This window comes from Phyllostomus hastatus, unplaced genomic scaffold (assembly GCF_019186645.2).
Source record: "Phyllostomus hastatus isolate PE091 unplaced genomic scaffold, TTU_PhHast_1.1 phas_contig_159, whole genome shotgun sequence".
NCBI classification, from domain to species: domain Eukaryota; kingdom Metazoa; phylum Chordata; class Mammalia; order Chiroptera; family Phyllostomidae; genus Phyllostomus; species Phyllostomus hastatus.
In genome coordinates this window covers 17,863,289-17,878,624 of record NW_025333640.1, presented here as the reverse complement: position 1 = coordinate 17,878,624, position 15,336 = coordinate 17,863,289, and the positions used below count along the sequence as shown (strand labels likewise).

Here is a 15,336-nt window from a genome sequence, read left to right as displayed (position 1 = left end):
CTGTGGCATTTTTTTAATTTCCAGATTTAAAGAATGTTATACAAAAATACAAATGTTAGCCCCAGCTCAGCTGGTTGGGGTATAGTTCTGTACACCTAAAGGTTGCAGGTTGGATTCCCAGTCGGGGCACATACTGGGCCGCAGGTGTGATCCCTGGTCTTGACACATAGGGAGGCAGCCAACTGATGTTTCTCTCTCACACCAGTGGTTCTGTCTCTGTCTGTCTGTCTGTCTGTCTGTCTCCTCCCCCTTCCTCTCTAAAATCAGTAAACATATTCTCAGGTGAGGATTAAGAAACTGCAGATGTTACTATTATAAAAAGTGTGTTTCTTTTGTGTAAGAAAATATGTATGATTTATGTGAAGGACAGAGGAGGCTAAATAAAGAGTAAAGAGTTATAAGGTGTAAAAAATACGACGAATACTGGAACAAGAATGTGTCATTGTAATGCCATTGCCAACAAGTTCTCTTCAGTTTCTTTCTCTTTTGAGGGATTATGTGTGTAGGTAGGTTATCCTGGAAGCGCTACATGAAGTAGATTGAAATGTGATTGAGCACAGTGTTTGAGAGGTGAGGAAGCGATCATAGAACTGATGCACGAGATGATGAGTGTCTCTTATGTGTAAAGCTCCGTGGTAGACATAAGCACTGCAGATCTGCAAGCCCAAGGCTTGACCCTCACGGACCTTAGGGACAGAATGAAACACACATCTCTGCTTCACATATCACACTTGTGTATTCAAGGCAGCTGTACTCACTGTTACAGACCCTGCTGCTTATTTTGTGCCCTACGTTTGAAACGTGTTTTCCCACATCTTCACCTGACCACCATTTCCCAACATTTTCTTTATTTCCTCAAGGAAGATTTTTGTAATCTCTACCAGTCCATTTTCTAGTGGAATTTCATGCCTCATGAGAAATAAACTCAATAGATTGTGTTAAGGTCATGTGAGTTCATTAGTGACACTTTAAAAATATTTTTTAACAAACACATTTGTGTTACATGAATTAATTTGGTCCTCACAAAAACCTTACGAGCAGATGCATTGCTATTCCCATTTTACAGGTGGAGAGACAAGTTACACAGTCAGTATGTGGTGGGATGTGGAGCTAGACAGTTTAGTGCTGGGCCCGCGGCTTTGATCCTGGACTATCAACTCCCCCAGAGCAGTGACTCATCCCCAGTCGGTGGCGTGCGTCTGGTGCCTAGGCCACTTTCTGAACAGGAAGACACCTTGAGAAGAGGGATCAAAAAGTTGGGAAAGGATGAAACACATCAGAGAAATTAGTAACTATATAAATTTAGCTGGAGTTTAGAGTAGCATTATTGAAAACTAGTGTGAGATAAGGCATATAAATTATTTTATGGATGATCTTGATTACAATATAGAGAAGTCCACTCAATTTGCATGACTATTAAGAGTTGTTGGTTTTTGAGCAAAATATGCTAGAGTTATAACAAACAAATAAACAATTTAATATTTACTAGATATGCTTCTTCAGAATGAGGTTCCTGTTGAAATATAAAATAGTGTTATTTATGTTTATTAAATAAATAACATAAAAAGAGAGATTGTCTATGCATGGATTTCAGTATAATGTGCTAAATGTTATAAGTTTAATTATTTTTAAAACTAGATTGGGAATATGCACAATTTATACAAAATAGAAAATGCACCACTGTAGAGTATGGTTTCATGCAGGACATTTTTTTTTTTAACTCACAGAATCTAATGCAGAAAAAAGTGCAAGTGAACGTACACTTTATATGTAACTAAAGCGATCACATGGTAAGAGAACAGGTAATGATTACAATTCTATTTAAAACAAAATGACCAAATAATATGGGAGTCATATCTTCCATAGAAACAAACAAACAAAAACAGAAAGAGCGTGTGAGAAATACATTATGACAACTTCAATTGTTAATGGAAAAAGCAATTTAGAGCATTAAGTGAAAAGTCACTGGTTCTGTCAGCTCTCTAAACGGTTGTTTGTTTTAATTAGCCATGGCAACTGGACAACACACTTAATCTTTCATAGTCATCAGAAGAAAAGAGCAACATTTAATGATCTTACTATCAGATGAACCTTTAAAACGTTTCTCTTGGAAGAATAATAATACAATTATGTATTGCACTAGATCATTGGACTTCAGAGAAAATCATTTTTTATTCTATATTTTAATGTTGACAGATTGCCATAAAAAAACTCTTCAATAATAAAGATGTAAAATAAGTTTTAAAGCAAACAGGGGCTCATATGCTTGAATGTGCTAAACAGAATATTTCAGCATTCAGCATTGCCAAATATCTGGGTGCTAAACTCTCTGAAAAAAGAAGTGATCTATGTAGATATCCATCGCTCACACACTCATGGTAGGCATAAATTAAAGAATAACATCAAAACAAATTAGTGGCTGGTGCCCTGAAATGCTGAATATTTAGCCCCCAGAAAGCCACATGTATCTTTCTGAGTAGGTGAAAGATGAGAAATTATTTTAAGGTCAAAATGGCTACGTGAGCTTCAGAACAAAATGAACAGACAAGAAAACCTGCTGAGGGGAAAAAATTGAAGCTCTTGAATGTGTTCATCTTTCTTTTTCAGGGAGATGATCTAAATTAACAAAAAATAAACTAGTGACTGATATTTGCATTATTTGTAATTTTAATATGTTTTCTTGACATCTTATAATTATCATTAATGATAATAGTTGTAATTTACAAAGCACCTACAATATATCAGACTTTGCACACTTATTTCTCTAATCTTCATGTTTGTGCATTATTAGACTATATAAAAAAGAAAAGAACAAGGGCTTAGATAAAGTAGCTTATTCAAATGTCACAAACTAGTACATAATAGACATTCCCAGACTCCAAAATGTACCTTTTCACGATACAGTCACAAGAAGCTGAATTAGAATATTCTTGCTTGCCATTAAGATTCATATCAATATTTAAAGAAAGAACATAAGCCTGTTAATTTTTTATGGATGCAGATAACAATGAACTTTCAGATAATAATCTTCTGTAATTGCTGATGTGTTATTCTCCTTTTTCATTTGTTTTCTGTGTTCTTTCTTGCTTTTGTTACCTCTGAACCTGCAACACTTTTCCTCCCATTTTTGATGACTTTAACCAATGAATCCAACATATTAGACAATCATCTAAGTTGTCTTCATTTATAAATATGGAATAAAAAGATTTAAAACACCTGACTGTTAGCCCCATGAAAAAGAAATGATCCTTTTGAAATAAATACTGAAATTACATCAAGGATTCCAAATGCAAAGCTACCTCTTAAGGTTATGGTAGACTCAGAGAATCTCTAAACGCATACATTAACAATGTATTTTTTATTTTACTTCTCTCAGGTGAATAACCTAAATTCCATAGATAATGTTTTTATTTTTTGGTACCACATCTAACGACTCATTGTCTTCTATGAGAAGGTCTTCTTTTTTTAACCATTAATCAAAAGTAAGGGTGGACTCAGGATGTGGTAATACTACCACTATTCAGGGGCAGACTCTTGGATGTCATCAGTTCTGTTTTGAGTTAGACTTCGTCAGCAATTTTTACCTTTTTTTGCTATTAATTAGTTTTAGTTTAGTCAATATTTATATTTAGATCTTTTATTGAGGTATGCTGTTGTATTAGTCTCAGGTATACAAGATGATGATTCAATATTTGTATATATTACAAATGATCACCACAATAAGTCTAGTTAATACCTGTTATCATACACAGTTACACATTTTTTCTTTAAGATCTACTTAGCAATTCCCAAATATGCAATAAAGTATTATCAACTATAGTTATAAATTTATTTTTATATACTTTTATTGAGCTGAAATTCACATAACACAAAATTAAACATTTTAAAGAGGCATCAGTGTATTTAGAATTTATGGCATTGGTCTATTTAGAATGTACAACCATCACTGTGTCTAGTTTCAGAGTATCCCAAAATGTTTTCACCTCCTCCAAGGTGATCCGGACTTGGACCTGCTAAGCACTGTTTCCCAGTCTCCCTTGTCTCAGCCCCTGAAAGTCCACAGAAATATTCTCTCTGTTTCTAGGGATTTACCTTTTAATAATGCATGTAAGTGAATTAATTTCATATAAATTGAATTATACAATATATAACATTTTGTATCTGGCTTTTTTAACTTAGCTTAACATTTTTCTGGTACATCCATATGTAGCGTGTATTCACACTGCATTCATTTTTTGACTAAATATTACATTATATGAATATACTGCATTTGTGTACCCATATATTCATTGGTGTACACTTGGGTTTTTTTCCACATTTTTGTATTGAGAATATTACTACTTTGAATATTTGTGTATAAGTATTTCTCTGTATATCTGTTTGCAGGTATTTGGAGGAGCGTAGATATATTTAGAAATAGAATTGCTGGATTATGTAATAATCCCATGTTTACTTTTTGAGTAACTGACAGACTCTTTTCTCCAGTGTTGAACTATTTTACATTCTCAACAGAACTGTGTAAGAGTCCCAATTTTTGCACATCCTCACCAACATTTGTTATTACTCATCTTTTTTATGATAACCACCCTAATGCATATCACATGGTATATCATTGTGTTTGATTTCATTTCCTAATGACTAATAATATGGGATATCTTTTTAGAACATGTCAGTCATTTGTATATCTTCATTGGTAAAATTTCTATTCAAGTCTTATGTTTATTTTAATTGAGTTGTTTATCTTTTTGTTCTTGCATTGTAAGAGTACTTAATTTGTTCTGGATACTAGCCAATATCAGATATGTAATTCACAAATATTTCCTCTCATACTATGAGCTGTATTTTCACTTTCTTGAGAGTGTTCTTTGATACAAATTTTTTTATGAGGTCCAAATTATTTTTTTTCTTTTGTTCTTTATTTTGGGTGTCATATCTAAAAACCCACTACCAAATCAAAGATCATAAAGATGTGTACCTAAATTTCTTTATAAGCATTTTATAATTATATATTTTATTTAAAATTTTAAAAATACTGTAAGGTAAATTTTATATGGTATGTCACAGCTCCATTTGTCGAAGAAAATGTTCCATCCAATTGAATAATCATAGCACCTTGACAAGCATTATAAAAAGCTGGCAACTAATTTCCATCCAAATGGAATGAATCATTTTTCAAGTTCATTATTATAAATATTCTCATTACATGTACTTTTCTTTTGCCCTTCATAGAAATTGTATGATTTAAAATATTAAGATTCTTAAAACTAACATATTCTTTTGGTATTCTGGGAATTAACTAATATAATCATCATTGTATAAACAAATAAAACCAATGAAATTATAGTATTTGAGTAGATATAAAACATAAGTACCAAGCACACTTTGGTTTTTCTATTCTGACTTTCTCATAAAATTTCACATCTCTTTATGGTACTGTTGTGCCAATTAAAATAACTCACCAGTGAAAGGCTACTAAAGTTAGTAAGATTAAATTTTCAAGCAGAATTAATAAAGTAGTTATATAAATTCAACTACAAACTTACATGTTCTCATTTTTTAGTATGCATGCTTGGTTCAATCTCTGAAATGAATACATATGCTTTTTCAAAAATTTGCAATTAAACCACATTCAATTTTAAATTCTGATGTACAGTTACCAAATTGCATATAACAGACTTAAAAATGGAAAATCTTTCAATATTGTTGAAATTATTGTTAATACAACTATTAAATGTACTAACTTGAGTATAGATGTTGTAAAAATAATTAGTTATGACCAGTTTGATTTCAAAGCAGATTTTAAATGAAAGAATAGATAGAGAAATATAAAAAAATAATCTCTGCTTAACATTGTAGAATGGAGGAAAAAGCTTCCCTCTCTCTATTATATTCAGTATATTTATATTTCTCTGAAGATGAGCCTTCACCTGGATTAGTTTTTTTTATTAAAGCACCAAGCACAGTCTCTACATTTATCTAAACACTTAGAAAGTGCATATTCAATATTAAGATCATAATCAGCAATTATCATGAGAGCTACTTTAGCTTTTTAATTAGAGTTCTTACATATGTTTTTTCTATTAAAACCTATGTATGTATTTCTTATTAGGAAAGAGGACTATGGTCTATGCTCATTGAACAAAGACTGCAAACTTAAAACCAAACAAAATGAGTTTAATCCAGTCTCAAAATTTGACTAGAGTTCATCTTTAGGCACATTTACCTTCACTTATGTGTGGGCTTTGCTTATTCTTTCATTGGTTTAGTCATACTACCCCTGCAATACTGTGCTCTTTTCACACAATTTTATTGAATAACCTTACTCCTAAACTGGTGCTTGATTTTATTCTCTCGTATCTGCTATCAAGTGACGGTATCATCTTTTATTTCTTGATAAATCTGCTTTTTTTTATATGTCTGCCTACTCATGGAAGTGATAGACCTTTGGGCACTAATTTGTCAAACAATTAGACATCTCAATATAACTAAATTACGCCTCTATGTCTCAATTTTCTGTAGAAGAAATAACAGCCCTACCTGTCAGAGAAATAGGACACCAGAAAAAAGGACAAAGTAGGGAATTTGGTATTCAGGAACACATTCTACATCTTTTTTTTTTTAGAAAAAAATCTAAAAATGAAATTAGGGAAGAAATAATGTAGGTAAAATCTTTAATATAACATTTTTATAATATAAATTCAGGTAAGAGGGCATCTTATGATTCATTGTATCTTTTGCAACCTACATTTGAAAACAGAAAATGCCAAAGTACTGTCATTTCTCAAGCACATCCAAGCTTTGAAACCATTCAGAAAGTGTCCTTGCTCTAGTTACACATCTTTACTAAATGTGTCAATTCTATTTCTCTGTGCTTTCCTCTCTCCCGACTGTGAATGTGACCACTCTTTATGAACAGGTATGTTTTACTGAGCTGTTTATGTGAAGTTAAGATAAAACTGAATCCGCTGGTGCTTGAGGAGGAATAGCGTTCAGTCTTTTCTTACGAGGGTCAGTTTGGGATAATAGAAAACAACTGAATATAAAAGAATTCATAAACTAGTGAATGATGGCTCGAGTCAGATTTATGGTTTGTGTCTGTGAAGACTCTGTCAGCTGTAACGCACTCAAGACACCACTGCCAGAGCCCACAGCATGTTCGGGTTTATGTATTAACAATGTGCGGGAGTTATAATTTTAGTTTTTTATCTCTCTGACATGTCTTACCTTCCAACTGGATAAACAAGATACTTAAAACGCAGTTAGAAAAAATAATCCTGCCCACTATTCTTTATGAAACACTAACCTCTTGACCCTAGCTTTTGAAGATAGACATAGATTTTCACAAGTAAAATCTCAATACAACTAATTCTTTGGGCTGTTCAAATTCTTTTCTTTTCCTGGAGTTTTATGTTGAAGAATATGATGTCTGTAAGTGAAACATCAAAAAAGCTTGGGGAAATGTTTTTGTTTTAGGTGTGGATTGTAGCAATGTTGTTTTTATACCAGGATGGAGTGTCTGGCAAATTCAGTGCTCAGATACACCCCGCCTCCACTCAGTGCTGCTCATTCGCCTCCCTTGATATGCATGGAAAGATCTGTTTTAAACTCTGGGAAGTGCAGATAGTAGGATTTCAGTTAAGAGATAAAGTGGGATTGGAGAGGGAGCACTCGGCTCCCTACCCAGCTTCTAGTGTGCGGATTAGATTCTCAGTGGTTAAATAGTGAAAGTCAGCAGTAAGGAACACTCTGGGGACAGGCAGTATTACATGAAGACTCAGGAGATAAAATAACTGTTATTTTGCAAATCTTACAGGGTTCTTGCACTCTAATCTTTGGGGTATCATAAAGGTCATTAACTGCAATTACGAGGTTCCTTGATTAGCTTCATAGGTAATAGATTTGAAAGCAGAACAGAATGGAACAATATGACAGATGCTGTGGGGTGACAGTGGCTGAAAAACTGCTTTGTGAGACTCTGTGTGACCAGACCCATTTGGGGACTGTTTGAGTGAGAGACTAGCAGAAACGAATTGTTATTCAAGTGCAAGAAATGTAGCCTGGATGTATGGGACGTGAGGTCTTTGGGCAGTTACTCTTTATTAGGCCTCATGGTGTTGCAGCCAGGCTTCTCCTTACTCCTCTCTGCCAGGAGCCTCCTTAGCAAGGCTCTGGAGTTACCAAGGCATAAACTCCAACTACAACTCTCCTCATCTTTAGATACACAGGTCCTAAAGCCAGGCACAAAATTCTGTGTCACTTGTAGTCAAAATTCTTGAGTAAGCTTTGGCCGGGTGGCTCTGTTGGTTGGAGTATCGGCTGGTACACCTGAAAGGTGAAGGGTACGTCCTCAGTTAGGGGACACATCTAGGTTGTGGGTTTGATTCCTGGTCGTGGGGCATATGGGAGGCAACTGATCCATGTTTCTCTCTGTGTGTCTCTTTCCCTCTCGTTCTCTAAAATTAATCAATGTATCCTCAGGTGAGGATTAAAAGGAATTCTCGAGTAAGACAGGTGCCTATTTCCAACTCCATTACCTGTGCAGAACTAAGTTCACCCAGTATACCATAGCCTACTCCTCCATTCCCTAGTGGGAACTAAAGCAATGCCCCTAAAGACAGGGCGAGCTAGACTGCTCCTCTCCGAACACTGTGAGAGGTGAGATGATTGGATAAGATGAGGACTGGGCAATGGCCCTGCTGGAACAAGGGAGAGCAAAATTGTTAACAAGCGAAATCTTTGTCAATGTGATCTCTGTTACATTCAGGAATGGAAAAATGTAGCCACATTTGAGTAACACTTTTGTGTTTATTTTTAACATTGTGGGAATACCGGCTAAACAGAAACATTGATAATTTGGTTTTGTTTTTCCCATCCATGGGTTATAATGATCTGTTGTGCCATAGAGAATATTTTATTTGATTCATAATGAGAAAATGATGCCAGTTAAGGTGTGAAGCAGTGACAGGTTCTATTTATTACGAATCTACTGTTTGGCTGATAATAAACACACATTTATTCTCATTCTCAAAGCAAGCTAATACTTTTATCCTCTTTCTGTTGATGGACAGGTTGAAACTCATGGAAGTCCAGACATTATACTGAGAAACAGGATCATGAAACTGCATCAGCCTAGATTGAAAACCCTTAATTAATTGAAAATAGCAATTTCTCCATATATGAATCATTTCAGGGTTTCACCTTAAAACATGAAAAGCGTAATTAAAGTTGAACCATTTTATAAACTTAATAAACTGTTTTGACTGAACATTCAGACGAAGAAAATAATTTGAGAAAAAAAATGCTCTAACTCTCCTTACCAAATCTAACAACGAATCCACACAATGCCATGCTAAGCAACAGGCATACTTTTAGTTGAGTTTTTTTTTCCCTAGTAAAATAAGTGGTTTCAAGAGTAACTTTTAGCTCACAATTTTCAGTCTGTAACTTTTTATACACATTCTGATAAATATTAGACAAACTATGTTAAATTTAGTACTGTGCAGGATTTTATTATACTAAGCAGGCATGAAAGTTGAAAGCCTTGTAAATATTAATCATAGCCTAATGAACAGTGGGAGATTTCTGAATATCAATCTGTACTAGAGGGAAATTTTGAATTAGAGACACCACTTCCTACCCAATAAATCAGTAGTGAAAAATTGAAGGCATTCTTATGCATCAGCTTATGTAGCTAGATCTCTAGTCTTAGAGGAGCATGCAGTGAGGCGGCCAAAATAGATGTAATTTTATTGCCGCAATTGGAGCTTTTGCATTTTTAACCGGACCATTTTTAAAATTTTAATTACTTCCCAAAGAAGCTGGATTGTATCACAACTTGAGTGCATTCTTTAGTATCAGAGTTAAAATAGTTCAAGATTAGTTCTGCCTCATTAGCATTCAAAAAACATTGCCCATAGGGACTAGAAGACTCAAGGTTAAGAGAAGTGAAATGCCAAAACTTGATTGGCTTATTGCTTTTATTAAATGTGCATATTACTGCTTTTGCCCCTGAGCACATTTACAATGTATAACAGAAAAGACAGTATCTTCAATCATGATTCATAATTTTATAAATTATAGGAACAATCATACATCTACAATCTTGCATATTCTTAATGATTGTCTATTAGTGGAAAGTCATTTTTCAATAATCAGAGTTAATTATTTATTAAGATAAATATAAAAGTGGATGGGTATATTTAGGATTTTATATTTTCTGATACTGACACAAACATAATGGGAGTCAGTTTTCAGTTTTATTTTTAACTCTTCAATTTTTAGGTCATATTTACAACCTTCATTGTGCATTAATACTTTAAGTGGAACATTTAGAAGTGATTGTTAATATGATTCTTCAGACCATTGTAATCAGGACAATATTTTTCCTGAATTGTTATGTTATAAGCTGTGTTTACTGAAAACACACTGATAATAATTAAGGACATTGGAAAGTAGGAATTTCTAGGATATAAGCCAGAAATGGCAAATGGCATTTTAAAATACACTAGATATATTATTTTCAAAATGATTACTCTATTCCATTGTAAGTAAATATGGAAAAAGTAAGAATTACTAAATTAAGTAATAATATGGCATGATGCTATAATTAAGCATTGGTTACTAAGTTTTTCCATATTTATTATTCAAAATTTCTAGACTCATTGTATGCAGGGTGGAATTTTGTCTCCAACATATTCCCAGTACTTTTTATTTAGTAATTGCTCAATGCATATATAAAAGATCTTTTTAAAAGAGTAGCTATATATTGTAGTTTTTCTTGTGTGTGAAGAAATTTCTACTCTCCAGTAGCATCAAATAGTATCTTCATAAAAGTTCATATAGTTAAAATTATAATGATTTTCTAACTATATGCAATGTAACAACATAGAAGCCATTATAATTTCATGTCTATTTTAGTAAAATATCTGTGCTTATAAATTTCCTGCTTACATAATGCAAGACTGTTTTTGGAAAAATTCATCTTATCTTTACTGTGGTATTAAAGATAGATATTTATTTATACTTTTGAGCTTTACATATGCTTATATTTAAAATTTTAAGTAGTTACTATCCTGAACACAGCTTATTTCCGTATTATATGTGGAAATGGTCATTTTTTACATGAAGAAAACTTTGTACAGGAATTATCATACTGAAAATGAATTGCACAGATGATGATATCACTATCTTTAGAGGCTTATTTTGTTTTGTCTTAATACAATAATGTCATTTTTTCATTGATAAAAGTGTAACAGTATTTCTCTGGTCTTTATTTTTATGGAGATATTGGAGGCACTTTAATACTAACAAAAATAAAAATAAGCTCCCTTTATGTTTCTATTGACCAATATTTATTTTAGATATAACTTTGTATAGTAGTTTTTATCTTATTTATCCTACTTATTTTTGATAAAAAGTCACCAGTGTTATAGGTCAGAGTTTCAAAATATATTTACCCTTGTCACAGGGACTTCTGATGATAATGTATGGCTAGTATTCAGGAGAAATGCTTTAAAGATTCAAGTAATTAAAGAGGTAATCAAAACAAACTTTAAAATATTTAAAATTGATTTTAATAGGAAAATGCCAAAAATCTCCAAAGTCCATCATTGTTCAATATAAGATAATCAATACAATGAGGTATATCATTAAAAACAATAACAATATAAGCATGGCATGGGTGAAAAATGTAACTAGTATTTAAAATGTGTAATAAAATAAATGTTAAAATCATAGCGATAATCAGGCAATCCTGGTGTAATATATAGAAGAATAAGAGTCTATATCAAAAATAATAAATCTGCATCTATTAAGGTAGTGCTATTAGGCAGATTAAAATGCGAAAGACATGAGAACCATTGAAATAGTTGTGTGTCACATTTATTTGGTGATCAAAAGGAGAATGATAATGTACGGCTAGTATTCAGGAGAAATGCTTTAAGATATTCAAGTCTTTTCAATTGTCATTGGCTTTTGTAGCAGTTAACCAAGATTGTTCATTATCTGAAGGTTTAGAGACATACAAAGTAATGTTTACTTTTTGCCCTCTTTGGCAAAGGTAAAATTTGTTTCTCCAATTAACCAGACATATTACTTTTAACTATTTTGCTTCCGGCAGCATGAACTAGTATTGTTTGACTGGCATGATGGAATGCCCTAGAGTGAGTAGGATAAGGAGGATAAGGAGGATAAGGAGGATAAGGAGGGGGCCACACAGCTGAAAGTTGAGTTCTAGCACCGCCCTGACACAGATCAAGGCCCAGCATGGCAGCGAACACCTGGATCTGCGATGGCCCCTCCTCTTGGCCACGGTTACTGTATTTTTTTTTTTTTACAGTAACCACTCTACATTTTTCTAACTTCAGTTTTTATCTTTTCAGGTTCGGATTTATTCTTCACAAAGATGAAGCTGCGCTGCAAAAAATTGATCTTGAGACCATGTCATACATCAAGACAATTAACTTGCAAGACTATAAGTGCATTCCTCAGTCGCTGGCATACACACACCTGGGAGGATACTACTTCATCGGCTGCAAGCCTGACAGCACTGGAGCAGTTCCCCCCCAGCTCGTGGTGGACAGTGTAACTGACTCCGTCATTGGCTTCAACGGCGATGTGACGGGTTCTCCGTATATCTCTCCAGATGGGCACTATCTTGTCAGCATTAATGACATCAAAGGTCTTGTAAGGGTCCAGTACATTACCATCAGAGGAGAAATACAGGAGGCTTTTGACATTCACACAAATCTCCACATATCGGACCTGGCATTTCAGCCGTCCTTTACTGAAGCCCACCAGTACAACATCTACGGGAGCTCAGGCACGCAAACCGATGTGCTGTTTGCAGAGCTCTCCTCGGGGAAGGTGAAGATGATCAAGAGCCTTAAGGAACCACTCAAGGCAGAAGCATGGCCTTGGAACAGGAAGAACAGGCAAATCCAGGACAGCGGCTTGTTTGGGCAATACCTAATGACACCTTCCAAGGACTCTCTCTTTATACTAGACGGACGACTCAATAAGTTAAACTGTGAGATCACTGAAGTTGAGAAAGGAAATACAGTTATTTGGGTTGGAAATGCCTAGGAGCCCTATTAGATAATTATTGAATAAAGAGTTTTCCAGTACACTGCACTTAATTCATTGTTTAAATTTACAGCTTAATTTTTCAAGTTTTATCTAGTCAAACATAAGTTACTTGGTTGGCCCAAATAAAATAGATTTATTTTTTGGCAAAGAAATGCACAATTAGTAATGTTAGTTCACTAGAAATTTTAACACAATATTTAATGAGAAATTATATTCATCACAAGGTTCAAATCTAGAATTATGTTTTAAACCAACAAAATAAGAATTTAAATACTTAAAAATAACTTCAGGGAATTTCAGGTGACTTTCAGCACCATTTTATTTTAAGGGTGGTTTATCCATTTTTTCCTGTCCTTTTTTAGTATGCTTAAACCAGAAATAAAAGATATTGTGGAAACTTAAAACTCTTAATTCAAAATATTTTGTCCCATTCACTGTTTATAATCTTTTGTGCCTTGAAGGGAATGTCACAAGAGGAAAAGGCTAAAAGCTGCATACTGAACACTGTTATCACTATAAATCTCTTGGCTTTAAGAAAAAAATGTTTAACATCTCCTGCACTAAATCTGCCATTAGTCATTTGTTAAACAAAGTATCATTTGAAGGCATGAGCTGACCTGAGGTTGTGTAAAGGTGACAAACTCTGTTCGACACTTACTGTATAGTCTGCAGTATGCTATGGAAAATGGGGAGGAAGGGAGGAAAAATAAGTCTGGTAAAATGTTTGCAATGTATTCTCTACTCATTTTGCTTTCAATCACTAGAGTGCATTATGTTTTTAATGCAAGTTTGTCTGGGATGTCAACTGCTTACAAATGTGTATTGTTAGCAGAATAGTTTTTTTCCACGTAGTTCAGTGTTACATCAGCAGGAACTCTCATTTCTAAAAAAAAAAAAAAAAAAGAAAGAAAGAAAGAAAGAAACTTTATTTGTGTCTGCTTAGAGTAAACCACATGTAGGGAAAGTAACACCAGCAAGAAAAAAACTGGCTAGAAAACTGATGAATATTAGTGTTTTAGGAATATTAGTTTAGAAATTGGAATTAGCAGATAGCTCCACAGTGGTGAATAAAGATGTACTTCACCATTGCCTTTGCTATTTAAATATAACCCATCAAAAATTTCATTCTTTAATGACTTCTATTCAACTCCTACGTAATCCTTAAATAACCCTCTCACTCGCTGTGTGCTATAGTTCAAAACTTAATTAATCCTCATATTTGAAACATTGCATAGAGTAAAAAAAAAAAATTCTTTTTAAGGGTAAAGATAAGGCCAGTAGAAGTGCATTAAAACTACAGAGTTGGTTTATTGAAGTAAGCAGATATTTATCTAGACTTAAAGTAATAGCTTACATGTTTTGAGAATCTTTTTACTTATTTTTGCTTTGTTGCTAATAAAATGCTAATGGGCTGTTGAAATGACCTCCATTTACTGAAGGTAATCCAATAAGGTCTTTTTTAAATACAAATTTTACTCAAGTTTAAATTGTGAAAAACTGCATAGAAACCTGAAATTTTATAGCGTGTAATATCTTATGTGTATATAGCATCCTGAACTGTGTGATACAGTAGATTTCTTCTTAGCTTAAGGAAACATTATGGGAGGTAGATTTAATAAATACTAAAAATCAGCTTATGTTTTTCCTTACCTGCTTTCCTTTTTAGCAGTTTCCTCCCATGTGAACATGAATCACATAAAGCGTCTGTGACCTAATGATTTAATGTAAGTCTGTCCTATACATCCTTCTTTGGTAGCTTACACCATGTGGATGCTCTGTCTATAGACACTGCTTGATAAAAGGAGAATAAACCTCTTACCTTTTAATCTTTGAGAGTCAGCCAATGTTTTAATGTGCATACCAATGGTTTTTTTGTGTGTTTGTTTGTTTTCCCCATTGCTTCAAACATAGTCTGGTGTTCCTCATTATTTTGAAAGTGATGGGATGGAATAGAGGGCAAGTGAAGTGAAATCAACTAAGATTTATTCCATTACACAACACAATGGAATACCACTGGGCCATATACATATATTAAAAAAAAGAAGTCTTACCTTTTACAACAACATGGATGGGCCTGGAAAATATTATGCTAAGTGAAAGTCAGTCAGAGAAAGATAAGTACCATATGATTTCACTTTGATGTGGTATATAATAGACAAAATAAACTAACAAACAAAATAGAGACTGACTCATAGAGACAGAGAACAAACTGACAGCTGCCAAAGGGAAGGGGGATTGGGGAAGTGGGTG

At 33.7% G+C, this 15,336-nt stretch overlaps 1 protein-coding gene across 4 annotated transcripts in view; it reads left to right on the top strand.

The window, feature by feature from the left end:
• Positions 1 to 14,892, top strand: part of FSTL5 (follistatin like 5) — a 542,283-nt gene extending 527,391 nt beyond the window's left edge. For all 4 annotated transcript variants that reach the window (XM_045831808.1, XM_045831806.1, XM_045831807.1 and 1 more), the window contains one exon: positions 12,381 to 14,892. In XM_045831808.1, the coding sequence (XP_045687764.1) occupies positions 12,381 to 13,083 (703 nt within the window). In that variant the 3' untranslated portion in view covers positions 13,084 to 14,892. The remainder of the gene's footprint in view (positions 1 to 12,380) is intronic.
• Positions 14,893 to 15,336: the final 444 nt, after the last annotated feature.